This window comes from Pseudopodoces humilis, chromosome 1 (assembly GCF_049639895.1).
Source record: "Pseudopodoces humilis isolate 2021_Gansu_Grassland_sample_001 chromosome 1, ASM4963989v1, whole genome shotgun sequence".
Classification (NCBI taxonomy): Eukaryota; Metazoa; Chordata; class Aves; order Passeriformes; family Paridae; genus Pseudopodoces; species Pseudopodoces humilis.
In genome coordinates, this window is record NC_142200.1 from 118,580,395 (window position 1) to 118,606,896 (window position 26,502).

At 45.4% G+C, this 26,502-nt stretch overlaps 2 protein-coding genes across 4 annotated transcripts; both read left to right on the forward strand.

The window, feature by feature from the left end:
* The first annotated feature begins 1,403 nt into the window (after nt 1-1,403).
* Nucleotides 1,404-14,497, forward strand: HOXA11 (homeobox A11). Of its 2 annotated transcripts, XM_088052204.1 has the most exons (3): nt 1,404-2,015; nt 9,779-10,962; nt 12,447-14,497. In XM_088052204.1, the coding sequence occupies exons 2-3, from the start codon at nt 10,299-10,301 to the stop codon at nt 12,677-12,679; spliced, it is 897 nt and encodes a 298-aa protein (XP_087908330.1). In that variant the 5' UTR covers nt 1,404-2,015; nt 9,779-10,298; the 3' UTR covers nt 12,680-14,497. The 2 variants fall into 2 exon arrangements, with proteins under 2 accessions (XP_087908330.1, XP_005518962.2); XM_005518905.3 differs by lacking the exon at nt 1,404-2,015 and having other exon boundaries at nt 10,388-10,962.
* Nucleotides 14,498-22,357: 7,860 nt separating this feature from the next.
* Nucleotides 22,358-26,079, forward strand: HOXA10 (homeobox A10). 2 transcript variants are annotated; one of them, XM_005518903.3, is made up of 2 exons: nt 22,358-23,177; nt 24,588-26,079. In XM_005518903.3, the coding sequence occupies exons 1-2, from the start codon at nt 22,358-22,360 to the stop codon at nt 24,860-24,862; spliced, it is 1,095 nt and encodes a 364-aa protein (XP_005518960.1). In that variant the 3' UTR covers nt 24,863-26,079. The 2 variants fall into 2 exon arrangements, with proteins under 2 accessions (XP_005518960.1, XP_087908325.1); XM_088052199.1 differs by having other exon boundaries at nt 22,371-23,173; nt 24,588-24,841.
* Nucleotides 26,080-26,502: the final 423 nt, after the last annotated feature.

A 26,502-nucleotide genomic window follows, 5' to 3' on the forward strand; every position in this document is an offset into this window, starting at 1 on the left:
GATGTGGAGAGAAATGCAAGGGACAGAGGGAGTAAGTTATTACTGTATATTTAACGCATTAATTGGAGCATTAATATCAGAGCAGCATTTCATTCCTAACACAAAATGTGCAATATAATTAAAGAAAAAAAAAAAAGTTCGTTTCACTTCAATCTCCACGTAGCTCACTTTCAGTCTTGGATTCAGAGACATACATTTTGATTCCCAGTGTCTGGAAATGTTACTTTGTAATCGTCTGATTCTTTGCGTCGTGGGTCCCTCAGCTTTCCCATGGGCAGAAAATGCCCTTGTGTCTTTGACGCGGACAGACAGGTATAACAAATGTTACACTTTTTCCCACCCAGCAAATAATCTGCTATTTAATCTATCCCCGCCTAGAGCACTTGGCAGTAGCGAAGGTGGATTGCTATGGGAAATAAACCTTGACAGGAGCATATTTCCGAAAAAGAATAACTCTGAATCTATTTTTTTTTTCCGGCTGCCTTTTGCTCAGAAAGATTCCCGTTTAAATACCCTGGAATGTTGTCCTCAATATTGAAATGTTCAAAAAATCGTCCATTACTTCCAGAAAAACGAGTATATATATATTTATATGTGTATATATATATGTATATGTCTGAGAGAACGGGTAAGAATCTCGGCCTCTAGCCTGTACATTAAAAATATCTACGGTGTAAATAAAATCCCATTCCTGGTGCATTTCAGCGTTCTCCTTGGGCAGCATTAGCAATAAAATCAAGACAGCGCTTAATACAAAAAAAAATATTGGCAGGCACTAAAAGGCCATTTGTCGCCATTCATAACATTTAGATGCGTTTCAATGCACTTTCATGAGGATTTGAAGAGATGTCCTTGCCCGCTCTAGGCCGGTAAAGGAATCCAAAAAGAAGAAGGGGAGGGAACCAGGGGATGGATTTTCCACGCGGGCCGGGGGGAATGTGGGGCGGTGGGTGTCGGGACGGGTCCATGCGCCCCGGCCGCGTCTGCAGGGGTCCGGCCGCGCCGTGAGCCTTTCCCTGCCCCCTGGGCCCCCTCCCCCTTGAATGCAGTTGATTCACGAACTAGGGTACGAAATGCTAATGTTCATTGAGTCTATCCTCCTCCCTCCTCCCTTCGGCCTCCTTCCCGCCCCCGCACCCCCAAAAAGGTTTTTATTTTTTTTTCCTCCAGTGAATAGCTTCAACATGGCGTACTGCAAGGCAGAAGCTTTGCCCGTTCCTAGATCTGAACTGTGATTAAACATCCCCAAAGAGAGCATCTCTCTTCCTCCCGCCGCTTCCCCCTCCCTCCCCTCCCCTTAGCGTAAAGCGCCCTCTTCTACGTAGGAAAGGTCAAGTCCTACAACGCACAACCCACGGTCATTACTGTACTGTGACCCGGGGTGTACTGGGGAGGAACGGCCGGGTGTCTCGTGATCAAAAACACTGGGACTTTTTTTCCTTTCTTTTTTTTTTTTTCTCCTTTTCTCCTACTCGTGCGATGGGAATCCGTGGAATTAGACAGCATTTTAGCCTCCTGCAATCACCTTGTGTGCAAATCGCCATCGGAAATCCTAAGGGACCAGGAGAGAAACAGAGAGAGGGGGAGAGAGAGACAGAGAGATGGCCAGGGAATAGAGACAGACAGAGAGAGAGAGGAAAAAAATAAATAGCTATAATAGTAGTAGTAATAATAACAGCAATAATCGTCATTAGCCTGTGATACCGCTGCATTTTGCCTGAAGCTGGCAGGAAGGACGATGTGCCCTTGTGGCTATATTTCTCTCCATCTAAAGGCAAACCAACAACAACTAGAACAAAAAAAAATATATAAACCCCCAAATGAACAGCAACCCAAGACACTGAAAAATCGAGAAGGAATGTTTGGTGGACCGTGTATATTTAATCTGTAAGAGAGGAAACCAAAAATAATGCAATCCATCCTCACTGAACTGGAGATCTACAGCCCAGCGCGGGATCCTGTCAGTCTCCGTGGGGATATATTTTTGCACAGGCGAGACACTTCTGGATGCTGGGGTAAGATTTTCGTGCTCTTCCTGGAGGCGGCTCAATGTTTCTCCTCTCTCCCTGCTCGGTGGTGAACTAAGCAAACAAGCCAACAGCAAACACCCACCCGATCCCCTCGCAAAAAGCCCCCTGCATGACTGGAGCGAAGTCATTCGGGAGGCCTTTGTGGAGAGTTTCCCAGGCCCCTGCTCACCCCCCCCAGCCCACCCACCCACCCCACTCCGTTTGTCCCACGGTGTATGAGGCCGAGGTGCCGCTCCTCCTGCGGGGACCTGGGGGAAGGCTGCCAGAGCAGATGCTAATAGAGCCGAAGAGCCGGTTGAGAAAAGTAAGACTCTTTCTCCCAGCTCGGGTGCCGGCTCCACCTTCCCCAAGGATGCTGCTTTCCTCTCTAGCATAGGTGGGAAGCAAAGAGAACTCTTGGCAGGAAAGTGCGCCAGGAGAGGCTGGGGTCAGAGCCCAGGACGAGAGCAGACTTGCAGATAAAGCTGCTGGTTGTTTCGCTTTGTGCAGAGCCGTGTTGTGTTGCGGAGCTGGGTCAGGCTGCGTGGAAAAGCGTCTCCTGGTTTTTATCCCCGGTTGTTTTATTCCCGCGTACTTGCCTCTGAAATTATTTTAATCATTCAAGTGCCGGGGAGGAGGGTGGACGGCTGTGTGTGGAAGAAATACGGGGAAGGATGTTTAACCTGTCTGCTTTTCCCCATTGTTTGTGTGTATCAAGAGAGAAAAATGCCAGCCGGGCATTGTAACCTGTCAGTTTTAATTAATCTGAATTTCGTCGTAATCGCCTTGATTTGAACGCACTAAGCAAATTGCTTTCATTTATTCCTGATCGTATAAAACGACCTATATGGTCGGCTTGTGTGAGGAGTAATAGAAAAGCGGGTTATTTCAAGCCTGGCTTTGAAATGCCTTCGGGTAGGCAAAGAAAAAAAAAATTAAAAAGGGAAAAAGAGTTTTTTAATACAAAGCAATCTTGGATGGACTTCGTCTCCAAATAGTAGCTGGTATACATTTAAATATGTGAGGATTTTTTTACATACTGTGCTGTATGAACACTTGATGGAAAAATAAAACCGAAAGAAAAAGAACGAGTACCCCCACACTTCGCCTGGTCCCATTCTGGATGTTTTGCCCAAATTCCCCCGGCCTCTGCAATGTGGATCTGTCATGCTTATACACCTCGATTTCTGGAAGGAGTGGTATTAGTATCAGCATTTATTGAAAAGTCTGCAAAAGGAAGCAAGCGGGGCAGTGAGCAGGCTTCCACCCGGGCATAGGCAAGAGCAGCCATATTAGGCTTAGAGAAAGAGCTGGTTTTTATGGGTATCTTTACTTTACATATGAGAGAAGAGACACGAAACGATCCTTACGAGCTGGCTGAGCTGTACATTGGCATATGATTGCATCCTAAATTGCAGCACGTACTTCAGGCTCGTGTTATACAAATAGCTTCCTATAAATGTTACACAAGTACAGGTACCTTAATTATAATACGATTCTGAGAGTCCATCAAAATATGAAGTTGGAGCTTTGAAGTCGTTGATTTGACAGTCCCGGTATAGCGATACTTCCTGTACCCGCCCCCTAAAGCAAGCATTGATGAAGAAATGTCTTTAGTTCGGTGGGTTTCATGATATGTGACTAAGGTTCTCCTATAAAGTTAGCAGTGGTACAGTAAAATCTGATGTGTTTCTTGGCGAGTTGGGCAAAATAATTAAATAAAAAAATTGAAATACCTTTATAAATCATTGTTAAAATTTAATGTGCATTAGAGAGAACCTTATATCCTATAAAATTCAATTTAGCTTAGAATCCCAGTCAATTACCTTGACGTGAATTTCTGTGGCACAGTTTGGATCTCGGCATCTCAGAAACAGTCTAGCTACGACAGGCTGGTCTCGGCATTGAGGCATTCCACTTTCTGCAGCTTTCTGGGCTTAATCTGGAGGGCACATTATATATCTCATAACCCTTGTGTGTCGTTTTTATCCTGAATTAGTAGGCAGAAAATGCTCTTTTGCCAGAGGCAATGTGATAGGATTATTTTTCCTCTCACTGAATATATTTCCTGGATTAACAAATCTAAGGTCAAGTTCAAGGCATCGATTCTAGCAATACTTTTAAATGTAAGTCGACATGGGAATGTTTTGGTGAACTTTTTTCTTTTTTTTTTTTTTCTTTCTTTCTTTTTTTTTTTTTTAATACATGGAGTGGCACTCTCGGTTGCGTGTGAACTTTGCATGGGAACATCGCCTGGGATATGGCCGTTCGCAGGGATAACTGTCCATTACTAGCACCTCGCTTGCAAGGGATCACTGGGAATGTTCCCCTAAACCGCTCTGCTTAATTCTTCATAAAATACATTGACACGAAAGGGGGCTGATACCTGCTTACTACAAACAGTGCTAACGACACGGTGCTTTGTGGGTCTGGGTGGGAGTCGCTGGAAAGTGCCTGCTTTTCTGTACCGGAGGATTATAAGCAAGGGAATTTGCTTTCGCACCAGTTTGGAGCCCACCGCTGGCTCTAGACCCCCCTCTCCCGCAGACTAAGTTTTCTAGAAGTCTCTTGCACCTGTATCTGGATAGACGGGGTGGGAAATGAGTGATTGTGTGTATGTTTCCTGTGCCGGAAAAGCCTCCGAGAGGGTTTAAGGGGAGAAAAAGAGACATTTATAGAAGCATCGTCAGTCAATCAATTTCTGATACACTAGCTGGTCAGAGAAAACCTCTTCTTGCGCCTGTCTTATTGCCAAACCCGCTAGCATTGCCTTTCAGAACCAGGCTCCGAGCAGTAAACATAAACATTTTAGAGGGGTTCAGCGCCCCAGGACCCTGGAGCTCAGGGCTGGGGAACCGAGGGGTGGGGAGACACGACATTGTGAGAGACTCCCCGCGACTTGGGAAGGCGCCGGGAGGCTGTCAGAACAACAAATCGTTTGTCTGCTGGTGAGCGAGAGAATAGATACCGAAACATGAAGTTTTCTATCTATCTATCTAGTTTTCTATCTAGCTTCCTCTCCTGAAAAAAAAAAAAAAACCGCAATATTTCGGTTACTTGCAGCTATCAGTCAGAGAGCCCTCACATGTCCATCAGCTCGAAGCGATGCAAAATATCATGACTGGTCGCCAACAACGGGTATATCTCTGTAGGTCCGTAGCGTTTAATCCTAAAATTCGAACGAGACAGAAGGCTTGGTAGCAAAAAAAACCAAACACCCTTTTCATTTCACCAACTTAAAAAGACACAGAGCGTGATGGAGGAAAGGAAAGGATTTTACTAATTGGTATTAAAAATTAATCTAAAGTATTCTAGTCCAGATGAGTGCAGCCTTTTCAGGTGTTCAAGACTCCGAAATAATGTAATGTGGGGGAAAAAAAGTAAAAAAAAACCAAAAAACCTCGGAATTACATTGAATTCTATTTACATCTGCTCATTCTCTTTACGTGTATTCTGCAGTTTCCTAGTAAAATCACAACCACACCGCCTCACGTTTTGGAAAATAAATAGCCTGTCCCATGTAACAGCACAGGGTTTCCATCTCACCTATATATTCACATGTACAAATATATATATAAATTCACCTATTATTTCGATTATTTAGATTATTTAGCTAGCTGTTGTAGCACTTCATTCTGTTAACAATCTTACGGAACCAGATTTAGTTAAAAAAAAAAAAAAGAAAAAGAAAAAGAAAAGAAAAAGAAAGTATACATATAGCTTCTTTCCATAACAGGCAAAACTGCAAACGGAAAAGAAACGCCTTTTAAGAACTTCTGAGCCCAAGATATTTAAAATCCAAATAATCGGCAGGTTTCTCTGGCGCTGCATTCCTGGCAAATTTTGCGACGAATTATCGCCTTATGCCCCTATTTGCATTGGTGAAGGTGGGAAGACGGTGCGCTTTTCGTTGGCAGCAACATTTCGAATTCCCTAATGCTATGCTTTTCTAATAAGCCTTTGCAGACTGTAATCAACCCTCAGTTTTACAAAACACTGTCCTAATTCCTTAGATATTTTCTCCTGCTCGAGTCGTAATACCCCTCACCCTCCCTGTGTGAGAGAAGCAGCAGAGATTGAAGCCAGCGATCCTGTAATATTTTAATTAGCTCCTCTCGAAACAAATTCCTTCTAGCACACGTTCCTCCTGTTAATTAGAGGCACCCACCCTACTGGCAAGGTAAATGGTCGGCTTCAAATATTTTTCAAGCAAAGCCCGGTACAAAAAGACAACAATTTAGATACAATAGAACTTGACCTTTTGGAGAAGCAGTAGTGAGTTAAACAGTTCCCTTTGCACGCCATCTGTATATGTAAAAGCTAGACTATCGAGGCGTCCTAGCTCTGTTTATATTCCTCCAAAGAAGAGATGTAGCTTTTTTCCCCTCCCTTTGTTTAGCTTAGCTATGGGTAGCAGTCTCCCCACCTCTTGGCCACGCTTCTCCTTTGCAAAACCGTCCTGCAGCAGAGGTTCCAAATTCAGAGCGGTTTTACCCTCTCTAATCCGGTCGAAATACATGGGAAGGCGTAACGAATGCATTTTGCTTCTCCAAACGAAATGCCTGCCTTTGTTTATGTTGTTCTCAGTGAGGTTAGCGAGGGGAAGGCTCGGTTTTCCCCCTTCCTCAACGCGGAAGTCCCAATTACTGTATTAAAAGAGCAATTCAACATTAGACCAAATAATCAACATTGATAATTGTGCTGAACACAGCAACTTAACAGCAGGCTCCCTGCAATTACCCACACATTCCGGGACTTTTAGCGTACATTATCTCTTGTTTCACTTAACAGCAAATAAAGCAGAGAACAGCCTGTGCCTTGGGTGTCTGCTCGCTCCCAGTCGAGCAGTGTCCCCTTCGCCTTTCCCCCATCTCCCTTCCCTCTTGTCGTGCGGGCGGCACCCGGAGGCGTTTTGGGGTCCCCCAGCGCTACAAACCCGCTTGAAGAGAAACAGGCTGCTCGGTCTGGAGAGGTGGGGGAGAGAGCTCGGGCGATTCCAAAGCAGGCATCGGGGCTGCACGTGTGCATGCTGTGCAAGCACGTATATGCCCAGACACACGCACACCCACGCACACACGCTCCTATTTCCAGTCGCCTTCTCGCCCTTCTTGCCTTAAATTCCCTTTGTTTCCCAGAGGCAGCCCCGACCTCTGGCACGGCGGAGCCTCGTACGGCGCCGCAGCCTCGGCTGCAGAGAGGAGCGGCAAAGAGCCCCGTACAAACCTGTGCCAGCTCTGCTCCCCATTTCTAGCCCCGAGGTTTGAAATTTATTGAAACGCAAGAGGGAGGCTGCAGCGAGTCCGAGGAGGTGGCGTCCCGCGATTAAGTGTTGGGCAGCTCTGTCATGTCTGCTCTGACACAAGCTGAAGTTGACTGCCAAAGTGCTATAAAACCGCAGGTCAGTCTAGAACTGTTTTCGGTTCCCCTAGACGCGCCGTGTTCAATTATAGCCTTAAAAGCCCTAATACAAGTGCAAGAATTTGTTTGCCATCACACAGAGGCGGGGCGAGGCTCGGCAATGGTGGCGCCTTTGTTATCTCAAAGTCACTGAAATCTTTATACATTCCTTTTTGTTCGAAGGGAGGAGTGTCTGCGTGTGTGCAGGGTGTGGGGAGAGGTTTTCATCGACGGAATTGAACGGTGCGGGTAATACAGGGAAAATAGCCAATGTTCGGACACCAAAAGAGGGCTTCCGACCCCCCAGTCCACTCCACCCACCACCCCGCCGCGACCACCCCCGGCAAAAAACTAGGGGGAAAGTGAATGCGTGCAAAATTACAGCGTTAAGAAAAAAGCCAACCAGAGCTCTTGCATACCCCTCCCCACCTCAAGTTTAAAAAAAAAAAAAAAAAAAAAAAAGAGAGAGAGCGAGAGAGAGAGAGAGAGAGAGAGAGGGAAAGCCCCCAAACCTTTTTACAATCCCTAAACGACATTGCAGTATTCTGCTAGCGGTTTTGACGACATGCAATCTCTTTCCATCCACTTTCTAGCAAATATGTCAAGCTGGAAGATTAATTCATTAATTTCAAGTTCAGCTCACAGACGTGCAGTAAGCATAAGAAGTTCTTGCAGCAAACCAAAATAAAGAGTTCATTACAGGGATACGTCCAGAGCATTTGATTTGTGAACGGTAACCCTTGTAAAATAAGAAAAAGGCATATAAACATTAATGCTAATAAATTAGTTTACTCCACTACAAAGTAATTACTTGATAATATTGAATTTACAGTTTGGATTCAAACGCAATAGTTAACTATAATGTAGGGGAAATACATAATGAGAATATTTTCTCTCTGCAGAACATGATTAGATTTGTTATTGAGTCGGTTACGATAAGCTAAGCAATAAATAAACAAATCGATGTTGACATTTAAATACCGAGGATCTCCAGAATTTACTAGAGAACTTTCTCCGGATATATAAATACTTCCACTGCACTGCAGAGGAAGAGGGGGGGGGGAAATCCAAATATTATTTCCCTAACATTTTCGTTTCCCTTCCACTAGCCTCCCAAGTCCACGGGGGCATGGATCTTGAACCACGTCTGATTTCCTAAGAGTACCGACTTCACAATAGCCTTTTGCCATTCTGTTTTTCTATTTTGATGAAATCCAGCCGGAACTCAAATATTTCTTTTCTGAAATCGAGCATCAGAATAGCAGAAAAATACTTTTTCCTTGAGCTTAGGGATGTCCGTGCCTCAAAAGGTGCTGTATTCTTTGGCGTATTTCTCTGTTTTCTTTGGCTCTGCTCGTTCGGTAGGGTGTGCATTTTTATTGGCAAAAAAAGTACTTTTTAGTCTCTCCCCTGCACAATCCGCTTTCTATATCATCCCTTTCATGCAACAATAGTAAAAGTTTAACCAGGTTTTAAAAATAGGTCTCCCTGGGTCTCAGCCTTCAGCGACGACACAGAGCTAAAAGGAAAGTGTCTCGGTATGGCGAGTTTGCTCCTACGGGTTAACAGTATGTCAAATAATTTTAACTAGGCTTCTGGCAATTAAACTCGGAGTATTTGTCAAGCTGGGGTAGCCCGATATCCACCGGTTTTCCAGGTATTTAGCTGCTGACTTGAGGCGGAGAGATCAGCAAACAGTCTTTAGCTCCGTGGTCTGCACTTTAAAGGGATTGCTGCCTTTCTGGCGTTGCGAATGAGGCAAGGGACGATTTTGGAGGGGGTGAAACCTGCGTCTTAGGGACCCGACATTGTTAACTACCTCTAGTAAAGCTTGGCTGAAGCCGCGCGGGGTATTTGAGGTTAATATGTAAGTAAGGGAAGGAAGACACTAAGCGCTTCGGAAGTGAACATGAATGCAAGCATGTAATCTATTCACCATGAAAATCAGTAAAGGATTGACCCTGGCACATTCTTCCTAGTAAGGTTTCCAGAAAAACCCCGAAGAGTGAGGTCTTTTTTCTTTTTTGTTTTAAGAGGGAGGACGGAAAGCCCAAATCGAACTCCCCACCAAAAAAAAGAAAGAAAGGAGGAAAAAAAGGGGGGAAATGGAAAAAAGGAAAAAAAGGGTGAAAAGGGGAAAAAAGGGGAAAAAAAGGAAAAAAGGGGAAAAAAAGGAAAAAAGGAAAAAAAGGAAAAAAGGAAAAAAAAGGAAAAAAAAAAAAAAAAAAGGAAAAAAAAAAGGAAAAAAAAGGAAAAAAAAAAGGAAAAAAAAAGATAAAAAAAAAAAAGGAAAAAAGGGGGGGGGAAGGAAAAAAAGGGGGAAAAGGGGGGAAAAAGGAAAAAAAGAAGAAATAAAAAGACGTTTTCTTCAGGAACGTTTTCCTCCTCGGAAGCAGCTTTCCACAAGAAAACGTGCGTGCATCTCTACGGTGCCCTCCTTGTCGGAGCCTGCCAGCGAGCCGCCGAACGCCCCAGCAAGCCCACAAACAAACAGAAAGCTCTCACCTAACCCTGGGGGGGAATTGCTAAGCCTCTCTGCTCCAGAGCCAGAGGGTGCCAGGGACCGGGCGGCTAAGTGAGGGGCAGTGGCAGGGCGGCTGTGTGTCCCCCCAGGGCTCCCCCCGGGCCAAGCTGCTCTCGGCTGGCCCCTGGGCGCTGGTGACGAGCTGTTGCTTTCCCCCGGCACGGCCACAAAGGGAGCGGGGCCCGGGCCCGCCGCTCGTCAATGTCAACGTCGGGCCACGTGACCGCAGCTCCCCGCCGCCGCCGGGAGAGCTCTCCACGTCAGCCTACGTCTCCCCATCTCTTACTTCACGGATCCGCTTCAAAGGGGCAGCTGCGTTACAGAATCATGTTAAGCTCAGCTAATGCGGAGAAGCCGAGGTAGCCCTAATGATGGATTTTGATGAGCGTGTTCCTTGTTCCTCTAACATGTATTTGCCAAGTTGTACTTACTACGTCTCGGGTCCTGATTTTTCCAGCCTCCCTTCTTTTTTGCCCCAAACCCCGTCTTCTCGCCCTATGACATACTCCTACTCCTCCAACCTACCCCAGGTCCAACCTGTGAGAGAAGTTACCTTCAGGGAATATGCCATTGATCCCTCCAGTAAATGGCACCCCAGGAACAATCTGCCCCACTGCTACTCCGCAGAGGAGATCATGCACAGAGACTGCCTGCCTGCCACCAACACTGCTAGCATGGGCGAGATGTTCGGCAAAAACACAGCTAACGTCTACCACCCCAGCACCAACGTCTCCTCCAATTTCTATAGCACGGTGGGCAGGAACGGGGTCCTGCCCCAGGCTTTCGACCAATTTTTCGAGACGGCTTATGGCACGGCGGAAAATCTGGCCTCGGCGGACTACCCGGTAGACAAGAGTGGCGAGAAGGCGCCCGCGGCCGCCGGGGCGGCGGCGGCGGCAACTTCAAGTTCGGAGGGCGGCTGCGGCAGGGCGGCGGCGACGGCGGCGGAGAAGGAGAGGAGGAGGCGGCCGGAGAGCAGCAGCAGCCCCGAGTCATCTTCCGGCAACAATGAGGAGAAATCCGGCAGTTCCAGTACGTATAAAGGCAGCGCCGGAGCGCTTTTAGGAAAGGCAGCTTGAAATCTAGCGCACCGCCGCTGTTAAATTTTTATATGCTGTTTTATAAGCATATAAGGTTTATGAAGGGCCTTTAGATTTCCCCCAACAAAACTTTGTTATAAAAGGCGAGATCACGTGTTTAGTGCTGAAATTGGCCGTGAAATACCCACCGGGCAATGGATGCCTAAAAATTTTTTTTCCTTTTTCTTCTCCTTTTTTCTTCTTTTTTTCTGCTTTTTTTAAAAAATAATAATAATAAAAAAGGGCTCCGTGGTCAGCTTTTGAAAATATAATAACATTAGTTCTGTGCCTGTAAATTCGGCAAAAAAAGGAGATTCTGACTCCTTTGATATCAATGTAATCCAGTGATTTTATAAAAGCCATGTGTTGCACCAGAAGTCTAGTTAGGAGCTGAATTCAAAGCCTTTGCCGTTTTAACGATTGCGCTAGAATAGCGTTTAACAGATAAAGTAGCCGCCTGAACTGTAGCAATATATTAAAAGAAGCAAATTAACCTAAAGCTGGCCTTTTTGTCTAAAGGAAGCCATTTTACTAAGGCACTGTGGCAATTACGTGTTGCCTTCTGTCCAACAGTTTGTTACTTACAATTGTTATTCAATCTGTCAAAGTCTGATTTTTTTATGTGGGCTTTTTAAAAGGCAAAGCCAGTATACGGCCGGGGAAAAAAATACCTCGACAATGAACTGTACCAGAAAAGGAAGTTTTTAAAGGCATAGGAGCTACATTTAATGTAAAGAGCTCCTGAACCTTGAAACCTTTTATATTCTGCTTAATGAACTTTAAAACCGTAATGGCTAATCGAGAGGAGAATACCTCGATGCGGTGGAGAACGTGCTTGAAAATAGCCGGCTAAAGGGAGAAGGAGACGCCTCACCCTTGGGCTCTGGGGCTTTTCCTCTGCTCGGGACGTAGAGACGGGATTAGGCCAGGGAAGGAGGGCGAGATGCAGGCGGCCAGGGGCTCGGGGAGGGTTGGGCGCGGGCCCCCCCGCCCGCTGCAGGCAGCCAGGTGATGGCCGCCCCCTGGGCAGCTCGGCGTGCGCGGCGGCGCCCGGCGGAGCAGCCTACAAAGGCTTTCCTCCGGCTCGTGAAATCCGCAAGAACCCCCCGCCACCGCTCTTTCCTCCAGCTGCCCTCCCCGCGGAGGAAGCGAGGCCGGATCCCCGCGTCTCGGCGGGGGTTTCGCCCTGCCCGCTGCCCGGGGCCGCGGCGCTGCAGGAGCCGGGCTGTGCCGGCGGCTCCCGGGCCCGGCTGCACGCACCCGCCAAGGCGGAGGGCTGGCCCCGAGCCCCGGACCTACCAACGCCGAGCCCAGAGAGGGCAAAACGCGTCTTTTCCATGTTAACGTGTTTTGCCTGAGAGTCCCCCAGTCCCTCCTCAGCCCCCGCCGCCAGCCACCGCCGGGTCTCAAATGTTTCTGCCTTTTTTCGCTCCACAGGTGGACAACGTACGCGTAAAAAGAGATGCCCGTACACCAAATACCAGATTAGAGAGTTAGAAAGGGAATTCTTCTTCAGTGTCTACATAAACAAAGAGAAACGCCTCCAGCTCTCCCGAATGCTCAATCTGACCGATCGTCAAGTCAAAATATGGTTTCAGAACAGAAGAATGAAAGAAAAAAAAATTAACAGGGACCGATTACAATATTACTCAGCTAATCCGCTACTTTAAAACTCATAGCGTTTTTCAAGACGAGATTAAATTCAGATTTCGCCCTTGACAAGGTCAAGCCACGGGGTTACGTGGAGGAAGGAGGTGTGTATCTGACGGGACTTGAAGAATCTATGGTTTTACACACATGTAAACCCACTCTGGAACTGCGATGATGATTTTATATATATATATTTACATATCAACTGGAATCGATTTGATTTTGACACACATGGGATCCATTTCTAAACGTGCACGTCACCTCTGAGTGCAAAATCCATACCTCTTACCTTTGCAGGCACTGCGGCTCACCCTGCCACCGCTTTCGGCAGGCACGGGCGGGGACGGGTCCTTCTCCATCCCCGGACTCGCCCTTCCTCGGCCCTTTCTCGCCCCTGTGCTGCTGTGGAACAGCTGTCTGGAGGTTGCCAGGTCGGGCTCACCCAACCAGGACCACTGCAGAATATAAACTCTGAGAAATAATCTTTTGTTCTTCCTTAGGAAAATATCTGGGTTTAGAGGCAGTGTTCCATTGCTCATGGGTTTGAAATAAGAATTGAAGAACGGACACACACTCACACACACACACACACACACACACACACACAGAGAATTAAAGAAAGGGGGGATGTCATGTCTACACCTTCCCGGGGCCAACCGCGAGTAGTTGTAATATGGATGTAGTGATGGTTATAGTAGTGTTTCCTTTGGGGGTGTGGGGAGGGATGGGGGCAAGGGAAAAAAGACCTAAATGAAAGAATTAATTATTTACTTTTAAAAATCAGGTATAAATTCGCCATATATCGTAAAGAAACAATCACTAAAAATAAAATTAGAAAAATTTAACTAGCTCTTCTTTTATTTATGACAACAGACTATGCGTTGCCATCTTTTTGGAGACAAATCATACACAAATACTAGAAAGAAATCGGCAAAAAAGTGTGAATTTCATCATTTTAAAAGAAACAACTCCATAAAGGAAACTAACCTTCTGGCTTCTGGCTCACAAACTTTCTTCAGGAAATACCTGTGGAGAACTACAGTTTAGCAAATACCACACAACACTTAATTGAAACTTGGAGTTGTGCAATGCACTAACATTGGATGATTAAAATAACTCGATTGCATGTTCGTTTAAAGGTGACTAGTGAGGAGTTTAAACAGAAGCCAAACAATGTAAATATGGTAATTTTGTTGTTGTCTACTTTAAATGTCATGAGTTCTACTTTGTCGCACAGTCGACGTATGCAAAGAATGGAGAGTTGTTTGGACTTATTTTAAATATCTATAAATATATATATTTCCCTGCAGGAACCAAAGCGTGAAAAAAATGCAATTTAAAAAAAAACAAAAAAAAAATAAACAAAAAAAAGAAAAAAAGGAAAATATTTAAAATTCTATATCAGTTTACAAAGGATACCGTGTTCTATCGTTGAGGTAATTTGCTGTCGAGAATATCTGAATGTATATTTCATACAGGAACGGTGTTTTACAAGACTTGTAAATAATAATAAAAAAAAGAACCCATGACCTATTTTGTTTGAATGCCCGGTTTTTTTCCCCTGGTTGGTTTTCTTTTTTTTTTTTGTTGGTGGTTTTGTTTTTTTTTTTTAATTGTTCCTCTGGGGCTAAAGCGTGTGGGATTTCTTTATATGTGCAACAAAGTGGTGATAAGAATGTTTTTGATTAATAAATTTTACCAAATGGATGTAATTTCTTTGTCACAATTCACAAAATGCAATATCTTTATATGACATCACTGTTTTCAATATGTATCATCTATATGTATATACAGTTTTCTTTTAATATACGAAAGTATTTGGTTGCATGTATACAGTGGAACAGCGCACAAAGAAAATAAAAAAAAAAAAAAAAAGGAAACTTTATATTTTTACTCTGGTGTTACGTTACTGCATGTTCTTTTATCCGATGTAACTCTGGGACCCGAAATTCCTCACGACCTTGTTCAGTCATTTGGGGCGAATTACTCTTCTTTTGTGAACTTCGTCATTAAATCTTCTACTCTGGAGTTAACAAGTGAACCTAGGCTTGTTTGAGCATAGCTTCAGCGGGCCACAGGAAAAGGAAAATTAAGTGTGTTCATACGTGTTAGGCCTTCTCCTTATCCTGCCAGCACCAGCGGGGCAAGGTCCTATGCTCGAGTGTTGGATGTGCCATTGCTGTTTGCTCCCTGCCACCACACGTCCAGGAGAAATGGTCGTCAGTAGCATTTGGGACACATTTTATAAGCTGGCACCAAAGGGAAGGTTCAAGCCAGCTGATGGATGTGGCCAGAATTTGAGAGCCCTAAGAAAATTGTTGTCTTTGGGGAAAAAAACCCGCATGGCAGTGTGGTGGAAATGGACTGTTTGAAATTGTCCTTGATCTCCAAGGCAGGGAGGGGGTGGACTGAGGCGGGCAGCGGGGGGAGGAGAGCTGGAGGGAGAAAGTTGGAGGGGGTAGGGGGGGAGGAAACCCCAAACTCCAAACAATAGCTGAGATGGGAATGTGTTTTGAGAAGAGTGTTTGAATCTTTAATGTTGACCCTAATCCTAATCAGGAGAAGAAAGTGGATTCTGTTTTTGCATTGTTTACTGGCTTTGAACTTCTGTATTGCTTGGACATCACCCATAACCTTGAGGTGAAGGACTTACTGACTTTGGGCCTTTGTTGACCACTGCCACCCAGCCAGACAACGTTTACCCAAAGGGAATGTTGAAAAGTGAGAGGGAAAAGAGGGGACTTTGTTTGTTTGTATGTCTAGTATGCAAGTGGAAATGCCAGTTAAAAGGAGACACACAGATGGACGGACAGACGGTGAGAGAGGGATAGAGGGACGGATGGAGAGCTGAATGGCAATGAAAGTTAAGCCTGCAAGCTTCCTTTCCTGGTTAAAAATTAACTGGTATTCAGAGCCAATCCCAGAGACAGTAAAAACATGGAGTTTCTGTGGTCGGGGTTTGGATTTCCTAGCCCAATAAAATCACATCCTCTGTGTTGCTGTGACATTGCAGCCATAAAAACTGTCCATGACTTGTCCGCTCGCCTGTACCAAATGCATCACTATAAAGGCAGCAGAGGTTCGCCCAGAGGTTTTTACACCGGGAGGTGAGCGACCATTGCTTTCCTCCACCGTCTGTCCGCCCGCCCGCCCCCCCGCCCACCCGCCGTCCTGCCGGGGGGCCCCGGCTGGGGGACGGACGGACGGACGGACGGACAGACGGCGGCCGCAGTTTAGGGGCTGCTTTGCCACAAGATGGCGATCTTCAGATCAATGTCAAAGCCGCCTGGGGCAGGGGGAGCAGCCCTGCAAAGGCAAAAAAAAAAAAAAAAAAAAAAAAAAAAAAGGAAAATCTTGGCCTTTGTTCACTTTGCATCCCTGGAGCCACACGGGTAATTATTGCACTTACCGGGCTCCGCTGTACAAAAAGCCGCTCGGGATGCCGGGGGAGGGGGGAGACGCTGGGGCTTCTCGGTGGAGTTAAAGCCTCTGGGCTTTGGGTTAGGAAATGCGCTAAGGTAAGTGTTTTATACATGTACCCGGCATGGAGAGCGGCGAGGAGTGTGCGGTGACCGGAATGGTACCCTGCGATGCGGGGTGGCCCTTGCCCCGACCGCTGAGAGCCGCGGAAAAGAACTGTAGGGAGGGGAAGGGATGCAAAAATTGGTGATTAGGATGTGAAATAATATAGAAGGGACTTTCTAAGTTCCAGCTGACCTCTTATTTTCTCTTCCTTTTGGCCAGCCGCGTGGAAAATCCACGTTATCTGGAAATATTTTTTCAGAGTAACTTGTAGCTTTCTTCCACTTATTAAAAAAAAGGGGGGGGGGGAAATGAAAAAAAAAAAAAGTGTAGCATTGGAAATATTATGAAACTTGACATTTATGTGTGGAGCAGTAGGTGTCTTCAATCAAATAGATCTATGGCAACACAGTCTGCAAATGACAGACAATTCTGACGATCTTATTAGTCTTGAACTATAGTTTAGTTAGGGTCGTTTGGTAACTTTAAAGGGTAGTCTGCTTCCTTGCAGCTGGACACAGATTGTGGTAAACAACTTTTGACATACTTATGCTAAAATTGTTCATGTGATTGCATATTAAGTCGATGTTTGTGCAAGACCATATTTAAATTAATTTCTCTTTCTTTCTTTCTTTCTTTCTTTCTTTCTTTCTTTCTTTCTTTCTTTCTTTCTTTCTTTCTTTCTTTCTTTCTTTCTTTCTTTGTTTCTTTCTTTCTTTCTTTCTTTCTTTCTTTCTTTCTTTCTTTCTTTCTTTCTTTCTTTCTTTCTTTCTTTCTTTCTTTCTTTCTTTCTTTCTTTCTTTCTTTCTTTCTTTCTTTCTTTCTTTCTTTCCTCAGCACATGTGCTGTAAACAAACAATAGTCACTCATTCTCATGTGTTCAGGTCTGCTCTGGATTGTAGCTTTGAAACTCTATCCTCTCTACGAGTATCCCTAACTCCAGGTTACTTTTCATGCCCATAAAATTTTCACATGTTTTTCTTATGTCTCCATTTGAGAAGGGCAGGCGGGAAGGTGGTATTATATGGAGGAGATACTGGTTTGGCTACATATTTTAATACACGTGTTTCTTAGGACAGTGTCTTAAATATCTGCCCGGGAAACGAAAAATATTATTTTATCCTTTCTTTTCTATGTATATAATGCCAGTTGCCTGCGGTATTTTTTCAATTGTGCTTCCAGGGAACTGTTGCAAGTGTAGTTAAATGCACATGTTCAGTGGACGGAGTGCAGTTTCAGATGATTATCGGAACCTATCGATTTCATCAAAGATACTCCATTAAAAGCTCGGGGATGTTGATCCCTTTTGACTTCCCCTCAGCAATGCCAGGACGCGAGAAGCCACGTGAGAAGCAGGGAGATTTGAGGGTCCCTTTGCAACATTTCATTTTACACCAGTCAACTTAAACTCCGCATATTTGATCAAATATTTATTTTTCCCCTTGTTGTTTCCCTGTCCCATTCAATACTTGGCTGAATAAATCAAAGGGACCCCAGCAGCAGTTAAAGCGCCCTCTGGTTACGAATTGTTTACTGACGGCCGCGGTCATAGGATAATATTTTAAAAAAACAAGATTGTTTCTTACAATAACTGTTTATTATTTCACATTATTTGGGTTTGCATGTTTTGGAGGGAAGAGGGGAAGCCAGCTCAGTGTCTACACTGTGTTTAATTAATCGTGTACTCAACTTCAGCTCACATACCACATCCAAACCCCTGGGAGGCTTTTTCATAAGCTCATTGGGTTTGTGTTTTGTTGTCCTTTTTTTTTTTTTTTTTTTTTTGGGTCACAATCTTTTCATTAAATGCTCTGAAAATCGAAACTTCTGGCCAACGTGTGTGTCTGACAGCCAAGCTATACCACAACCAAAAACAAACGATATTTGTATATACATTCCGGTCTTCTTTAAAGGGAAGACAGATACAAATAGGGAGAAGGGCTACAGTTTCAAATGCTTAATAGAACTGTGCGGCTCATCTCTCGCAATAGAAGGGGTACACTTAAAAGACAGACTTAGGTATGCAGTATTTTCCTCACACATATAGAACCCGATACCGTTGTTGCTTCTGCATGGTGTTTGGGGCTCTCCGGACAATAGAAAGACCCGTTGTTCTCGTCCGTGCCGGAAAATGGCGAGGAAATAAAGCCCTAATGAATTGGTTTGGGTGTATTTTGTCCTGCCGCACACTAACATTTGAAGCTCGTCAGAATTACTTGCAAAATATGTTCCTAATCCAAATGAGTAAAACGATACATGTATAATATAAAACATAGTTAGGAGAGCAAGCCTCCGGATGGCTGGAATAAAATTAAATAGCAGCCTAATTTTTAACAAGATAATCCGCCAAAACAAGCCAACCTCCCCAGCACCACCACCAGCGTGAAAGAATTTCTAGTAAAGATAAAATTAGTGGGCCCGTCATTTGTCACCTAACTTGGCACAGACTCAGTTCCTAAACCTCCTGTTTGAAATCCGCCTTCTTTGGAGCAAATCCAGAAAAAAAAAAAAGGGGGGGAAAAAAAAAGAAAAATAAAAAAGAGGAATCTGGCACACACACATACACGTTCCAGGCAACTGACAGTTTCAATATTAAATAACTATAGTCTGATCACATTAATTTTTGGAGCTGTATAAAATGTAGTCCGCGGCTGTATTCTCAGATAGGCGGCGCATGCACGCCTGCACAGGCTGCAAGGCCGTTTACGTTTTCACAAATTGCAGCTTGCCCGTGTCTACAAATAAAAGCATATTTTAATTAGCTCGCAAAATGCGCCTCTGGATTAACAGCGCTGATCTTTTGGGTTATACGGGCCAATAATAAAAAGATAAATCACGGTTTAACACGATACGTTTTGAGATTTCCAGTCAGAGTTTGCTTAGGCTGAGCTGTCGGTTTTTATTTATTCCCTTTTTGTTTTTAATTTTAGTTCAACCAATAAAACGGCTTAACGACGCTATTAATGCATCTATTATATTTTTCTTAGATCAATAAAATTTTATTTTGATAGTATTGTCTATGTACGCCATGAATTTAGATTCTCCACGAAAACACCTTCTCGCCGGCTTTGATATTTATCAGAATTTTATTTGCTCGGTTTTATAGACCCTCGGATAGCTTTACTTACAGAAGTGGAATTAAAAATAAAGTAATTCTTGTCCCCTGGCGTCCACAATATTCTTTAAAATTTCTTTTAAAATGGGGGTTAAGTTCCAAGGGACACATTGTTAAGCGCCGGTAATGCAGTAGCTACACTCAGCGCATGCCAAATTAGCTCAGTTTAGTCAGAATTGACCATTATCTTTTATAGTTACGAATCAAGTGAACATTATTAGTTTTACTTCACTGGGTTTGATGATGCTGGTTACTATTTGCCTTGGCCTTGTTAGCGATTAAAGAAAGCGGAGATAATGCAACGCCGAGCTGAGTTCATGATCTAGACGGAGTCGGTGCCTTGACCATCAAACCGGCACCGTTTACTGCGGTCAACACAACACCCCACGGCAGCTCCCGCGGGACCTGACACGGGGCTGGGGTGACCCACTGCTGCAAAACCTAAACAGGGAGCCTAAAGAATACCTCCAAAAATTCTCACCGGCCTCTGTTGCCTTTTGTCTAATTCCCCTGCGTTAGATCGCACAGGGAGGAGAAGCCAACTCGCGTCTCATCGATGCACTTCCAGTCATTTTATTCCGGCTGACGAGGATTGCAGCGCACTTTTTACAGTATTTTCCTTTACTTTAATCCAATTTTCAAAAGGGAGCTGCTTATTTTAAAAACAGCTTTGGAAGGATTTCAAGCGTTTCTCCTCGATTCCGTATGGCTTTTAGATTTGCAATCCGTTTCTATTTAATTTGGCAAATGCAAAATAAACATACCGCAAGAGCAGACTTCCCCAGAGTCATTTTTATACCTGACTTGTGTAGAGAAATGTATTTGGAAGGCGGCGCTGGGGCTCACGTTTCTTTTTATTTAGATCTGTATTTATGAAGCTAAGCCTATTGATAATAGCCTTCCTGTATACCAGCCAATAAACCAGTTCCTTATGTGGTATTAATTTTGTTAGTAATGATATGGCCCTCCTAGGAATCTGATAAGGGTTCGTCCGTCGCACATTAACACATCCGAAGTTAGTCGGGTTGGGAAATTACAAACAATGCTGCAGGAGGAAATGCGGGAAGGAAAAAAACCTCGAAGGGTTTCTATAGGCTGGGAGATCTACCCCTGTCAACGCATCCCACGGGCCGGTCAGAAGGAAATCGCGCTGTGATGCTCTCCCCACCACGCTGGAAAAATCAGGCGCCTTTCCACAGAGATTTGATGGGTGTTTCAAAGTTGTAGCATCCCCCGCCTGTCCTGGTGCTTCCCGGGGGCGCGGAGGGAGGCTGGGAAGGGCCCCGCGGGAAGGGACGCTGCCCTCCTGCCGCAAGGAGCGATTCCTCCAGGGGAATGTCACGCTGTGGAAAATAAAAAAGCTTTTCCCCGTGGCAGGCAAGCAGTGCGGGACAAGACCACGTGGGGCTTGACAGATCCGTGGGGCGAGGGGGAAGAAGTGCTCCCCGGGGGTTTTGAAGGCCGAGGGTAGGGGCCGGGGAATTCGGGCGCCTCCCCGCAGGCAGCCGGGTGCCCGGCAGCGGCTCTCGTCCCGGGCCGTGATGACGCCCGGTCGGCGGCAGCTCGCACCCGCCCGTCCTGCTGGAAGCGGAAACCGGCCGACGGCTGCTTCTCCAGGCGGCGTTCGGGAGAGAGGAGCGAGTGATGCTCCTCGGGGATGGGCAGCGAGAACTGGGCAGCCTCAGGCTCCCCTTGAACTAAAGTGCCCTTAGTTCCGCGGGCCAGGCAGTGAGGCGACTTCAAAATGGCATAAGCGAGAGATGATGGAAGTGAAAGCAAGTCATCATTAAGCATTTCATTACGAAATCTATCTGTCTCTCTGCCTGCATCCCTGCCTGTCTGCTATCTGTCTGCTGCCTCCGCCACAATTACATATTGACTGGACTGGGCCGTCTGGTATCTCGGTATTTCTCTAGCGACTCTTATTTCTATTATTTAGTACATTGCTTAAGGGGGACGATGTTTTTGAGGATGCGAAAAGTGAAAAGACCCAAATGGAGCGGGAGGGAGGGGAGATATAAAAATGATCGTCCAAATATAAACACATCAATAAACACGGTGCGCAGCATCCTGAGAGGATCCATTTGAACTGCTCGCGTCTGGATTCTTTCTGTGACATATGTCTGGCTTTATATTTTAAATGGTAATCAGACCTCAGGAAGAATCCAGCGTTAACTAAAGCATTAGAAGCTGCAACCGCACAATCAATCCTCCCAGAGTGGCATTGCTCCCTAAGAGATTCCTCAGCGCAGCGGCGAGCATTTTATCTCCAGGAAAATTAAGCCCAGCCTGGCGTCGTGGCGGTGATGTTAGGCTACAAGCAGCCCCCTTCCTCGGTAGTTTAACGCGGGAGGCACCAGGCCCCTTTACGGTTTCCAATGATCCGTGATAAACAATAACACGTCTTTTATTTCTTAAAAAAACGAGACAATCAAATAAAATGAGCAGAGGCTGAGCATAAAACACCGGGCGAGCCGTGGCTTTATTAATTTCGTGTGACACATAGGCTGCGCAGAGAGGTGAACAGGCATTGCTGCTGGAAAGCCCAACCACGGGGAGAGAGGAGCGATAGTAAAAGCTTCATCTGGACACCGCTTCAGCCTAGGTATAATAAACATCAGGACCGCCGGGCTATTTTATAGCTGTGCGTGTGATAAGAGGGGAGCAAAACTTGGAGCCAGTACCAGCACAGCCCGCTCCTTCCCTTTCCCCTTCCCTTTCCCCTTCCCTTTCCCCTTCCCTTTCCCCTTCCCTTTCCCCTTCCCTTTCCCCTTCCCTTTCCCCTTCCCTTTCCCCTTCCCCTTCCAGGGAGCGCGGCTCCCGCCTGGGCGCAGGCGCTCGCCCATGTGGTGGAAGCGCGCGCGCCTGTGTGTATGGAAATCCATATTACACATTAATATACATCTATCTTCCAAATTCAGAGGTCGACCTGAGAGCAGCTCTGTGCATACGAAACCAGACGGGGAGGGGTTGCTGGGGAGGCCCGGGCTTCCATTGGCTGCGGGCGCCTGCCGTGGTGCGGGGGTATCTCTCATCATATTCAGCATGTTTTGCACAAGAAATGTCAGCCAGAAAGGGCTATCTGCTCCCTTCGCCAAATTATTCCACAACAATGTCATGCTCCGAGAGCCCGGCTGCAAACTCTTTTTTGGTAGACTCCCTGATCAGCTCGGGCAGAGGGGAAGCGGCGGGAGCAGGAGGCGGAGGCGGAGGCGGAGGCGGCTACTATCCCAACAGTGGTATCTACCTGCCACAGGCGTCCGATCTGTCCTACGGGCTGCAAAGCTGCGGACTTTTCCCCGTTCTCAGCAAACGCAATGAAGGTACTTCTCAAAGCATGGTCCCCAGCTCGCACTCCTACGTGTCAGGGATGGAAGTGTGGCTAGATCCCCCCCGGTCCTGTCGCATGGAAGAGCCGGAGAGCCAGCAGGCCACCTCGTGCTCCTTCGCTCCGAGCATTAAGGAGGAGAGCTCTTACTGCCTCTATGACTCAGAGAAATGCCCCAAGGGCTCGGCAGCCACAGACCTCGCTCCCTTCCCCCGGCTGAGTGCCGAGGTCAGCCCAGCCAGCAGCGGCGGCGGGGTCCCCGTCCCGGGCTACTTCCGCCTGTCCCAGGCTTATGGCACTTCCAAGAACTACGGCGCGGGGCCAGCCGGGGCTGCCCCTTTCCCTCCGCAGCCCCCCGGCCGCTTCCAGACGCCTCCATCTTTGCCTCCCGTCCCGGACGCGGGGAGGAAGGAGGATGAGGAACGCTCCCCAAGCCCCTTGGCGTGCGTCTCCCAGAGGGAGGAAGAGACTCAGGCTTCATCTTCCACCGCAGAGGAGCTCTCTCCAGCTCCGTCAGAGAGCAGCAAAGCTTCTCCCGAGAAAGAGCCTGTAGGTAAGCGAATGATGATGGTGATGGTGGTAGTGATGATTAAAGAGAAAGAAAGGAAAAAAAAAAAGGAAAAAAAAATAGTCGTTGAGGATCATAGCGGCATTGAGATGCGAAAGGAGGATCCCAGCTGCCCCGCGGGGCTGCCAAGAAGCGTTGCTCAGACTGACCTTCTGAACTTTGTAATATTCGGGCATGGGGTTGCCGTAAAAATTAATGTCCATCCTATAGTTTAAAACCCTTAGAGCCTACTCTCTGGGCAACTTTAGCCTGCATGCTGCTAAAACATAGAAAAACAAGATCAATCTCTCCCCCGTGATGTGAAGGTGCCTACCAGATAACAGAGATGTTTGTAAAGCATCCAAAATAAGCAATAGGCAGTGCCAATAAATAAACCTATTAACGCGGTAAGTTATATTTTACGATCCAGAATGCTTTTCGGAATAACAACCGCTCTGAAATGTGCCATCTATGAGCTGCTATCAAATTAGACTGATGAATGCACGGCGAATATCCTTCAGCATCTACACTAGATAACAGAGTTGTTATTTATACATTTCCTTATTTATTTCCCTTTCGTGTCCCCATGGCAAAAAATAACTCCCCTTCCCCGGACGGCAGACTTTTCAGGAGCTTCTGTCCGTCCGCCTTTCAGACGCCCTCTTATTCCTTTCAGCCTACCCGTTGGAAAGTAGTGTTTAAAGAAAAGGAAAAAAAAAAAGGGTCAGCGAAAAACTGTTAAGAGAGCCAACCCCAAAACACTAACCACTCTGAGCCACCAAGGGATTGGTGCTACCTCTTTCCCAGCCAGTTCCACTGATAGAAATCACCTCGAAACCTTTTCATTATTGTTATGACTGTATTTTTGCTTCCCCGAAATGGTTGGAAAAGAGAGGGCCATGGCGATGCTCTCCGGAAAGGCAGGGGCTGAAGGCAGGGAGGCTCCGGCTCTCCAGCTCACCTTGTTTTCCACCTCCGTTGCACACTTACAAAGTCCGGATCCGGAGGCTTTGTTTTTTTGGAAGCAGGTGCCTGGGGGGAAGGAAATAAGGCTACGGGCCCTTCATCAGCTGCCCCCAGTACCAGAGGGCTCGGAATGGCCGACAGGGAGAGGCTAGGAGCTCATTTTGGAGGGTCGGAGATGAACTACAGTCTGGGGCACTCTACCCCACCAGAGGCTGTCCGGAGGTTTTTGAGCAGTGGCAGTTTTTACCCGGGCATGCCCAAAACCTTTGGGAAACCTTTTTGAAGCTCTGGGTTCCAGCAAGGATACCCCACATTCCAATTGTCCGCAGCTGGCGGAGAGAGCCCACCGCACACACAGACACACGCACAGATGCTCCTTCCACCCTCTCCCCCACAGCTCTTTGCCTCCTTCCCGATGGTAACGTCCATTTTTTACTTTCTCAAAACTAGGCAATTCAAAAGGAGAAAATGCAGCAAACTGGCTCACGGCAAAAAGTGGCAGAAAGAAACGATGCCCCTATACCAAGCACCAAACTCTCGAGCTGGAAAAGGAGTTTCTATTCAATATGTACCTGACTCGTGAGCGTCGCCTAGAGATCAGCCGCACAGTCCACCTCACAGACAGACAAGTTAAAATCTGGTTTCAGAACCGCAGAATGAAACTGAAGAAAATGAACAGAGAGAATAGGATTCGGGAGCTCACAGCCAACTTTAATTTCTCTTGATGAACCTATAAACACATCTTTATGGTTTAAAGAGCCAGTATCATTTTCCTAGGCTGTATTCATCCGCACCTGTATGGATTAACGTTTTTAGGCGCTCTCAATATGTCCTTAACCTCTTAAGAGCTACTTTTGGGGGGTGGGCGGACTAAAGTCACGCTAAAGCACAAAATGCCGTGTGTGAACCTCCCCTCTTCCTTCAGCCTTTCCCGGGGCCAATTTGTTCCTCTAAGCTTTGAAACACAAAAATACCATTTCAGGAGCTGCAAATATGTTTTCCCTTATCTCTCTCTCTCTGAAAAGTAAACAATCCTGTTTAAAGGTGCATTCTTTAAAAATATAAGTGCTGTAACTTGGACTGTACGTAGCTGCACAACGAAGAATTTAAGCGTTGCCATATTTCTATATATTGGGAGCTTTCCCCTTCTCTGTTTGCCTTTTCTCCCCCTCCCCCTTTTTTCCTTCCAAAAGCGGGACTTAAAATAATGAAATGCAGGCATCCTTAAAAAGGGTTTAACGGGAACGGGTGTTAGGAGTGATTTTTTTGTTGTTGTTTTTTACACTTTACCTTAAAAGCCAATATTACAGCTTTAAATTTGGCCAGGAAAATGAAATATCTTCTCTTTAAAGGTATAAAAGAGTTCGTTTTACTCATGGACTAAATTATTACACTTACCTCTGAATTTCTCTCGCTGGTTGTAGATATTTACTTAATGTAGTTTTGCTTAAATATGTGAATTTGGTGATTTTCTTTTGTGTCTATATATAACGTTACCGTTGGTAACACATGACAAGCACACAGAAATTCCCCCTTGAGAAGAAAATAGTCACTTTTTTCCTCACTAATTTCACTGAAAAATATATATCCTGAACTTTCAGATGGACTTTCTGAGCCAGAGTCTGAAATTGTGAGGGAGAATATGTTCATCTTCCTTTATACTGTGAAGTTACATGCATTAAAGGGTCAAACATATAGGTGAAAAAATTTAAAAATATTAAAAAAAAAGAAAGAAGGGGAAAAGCTATAAATACAGATATGGATAAATGTCTATTATTATTAAAATGCCGATACTGTTTTAAGCAAATGCATTCTATCGTTATTATAAATGTTAGTTCTAGCTATATCTAGTTCTTACCTTAAATCGGAATAAATTAATATTGTAATGCTGCTGTGCGTGAAAAAGACGATGTTTATGTTCTCATAGAAGAATAAAAAAAAAAGCGTGGAACGAATCCTTTTAATTTTACCTCTTTTTGTGACTGTTTATCCTCAGGTTCTACTTTATGTCTTCGAGAACTTTTACAACAGGAATAGTTGCCTAAACCCCCTGCAATTACTTTAGGAATCTATTTAAATATTACCTAGACGGTCGTAATTTGTCTGGGCCATATAGCGATGGTGCTCTAAGGTTTGTCGGCTTTTGTTCAGTTTTATGACTTGCTAGTATATCTGGATTGTTGCTGTCTTGAACGAGTGGTTTCAGTTGACTGAGGAACTGCATAGACTGAGGAAGCAAATTACTATTTCTTGAGGGTAGGGAAACGATATATTTCTTTTCTTTCCCTTTTTTTTTTTTTTTTTTTTTTTTTTTTTTTTTTGGTTAATCGAACACCTACAAGTGTGTGCGGAGATCTTTAACTCC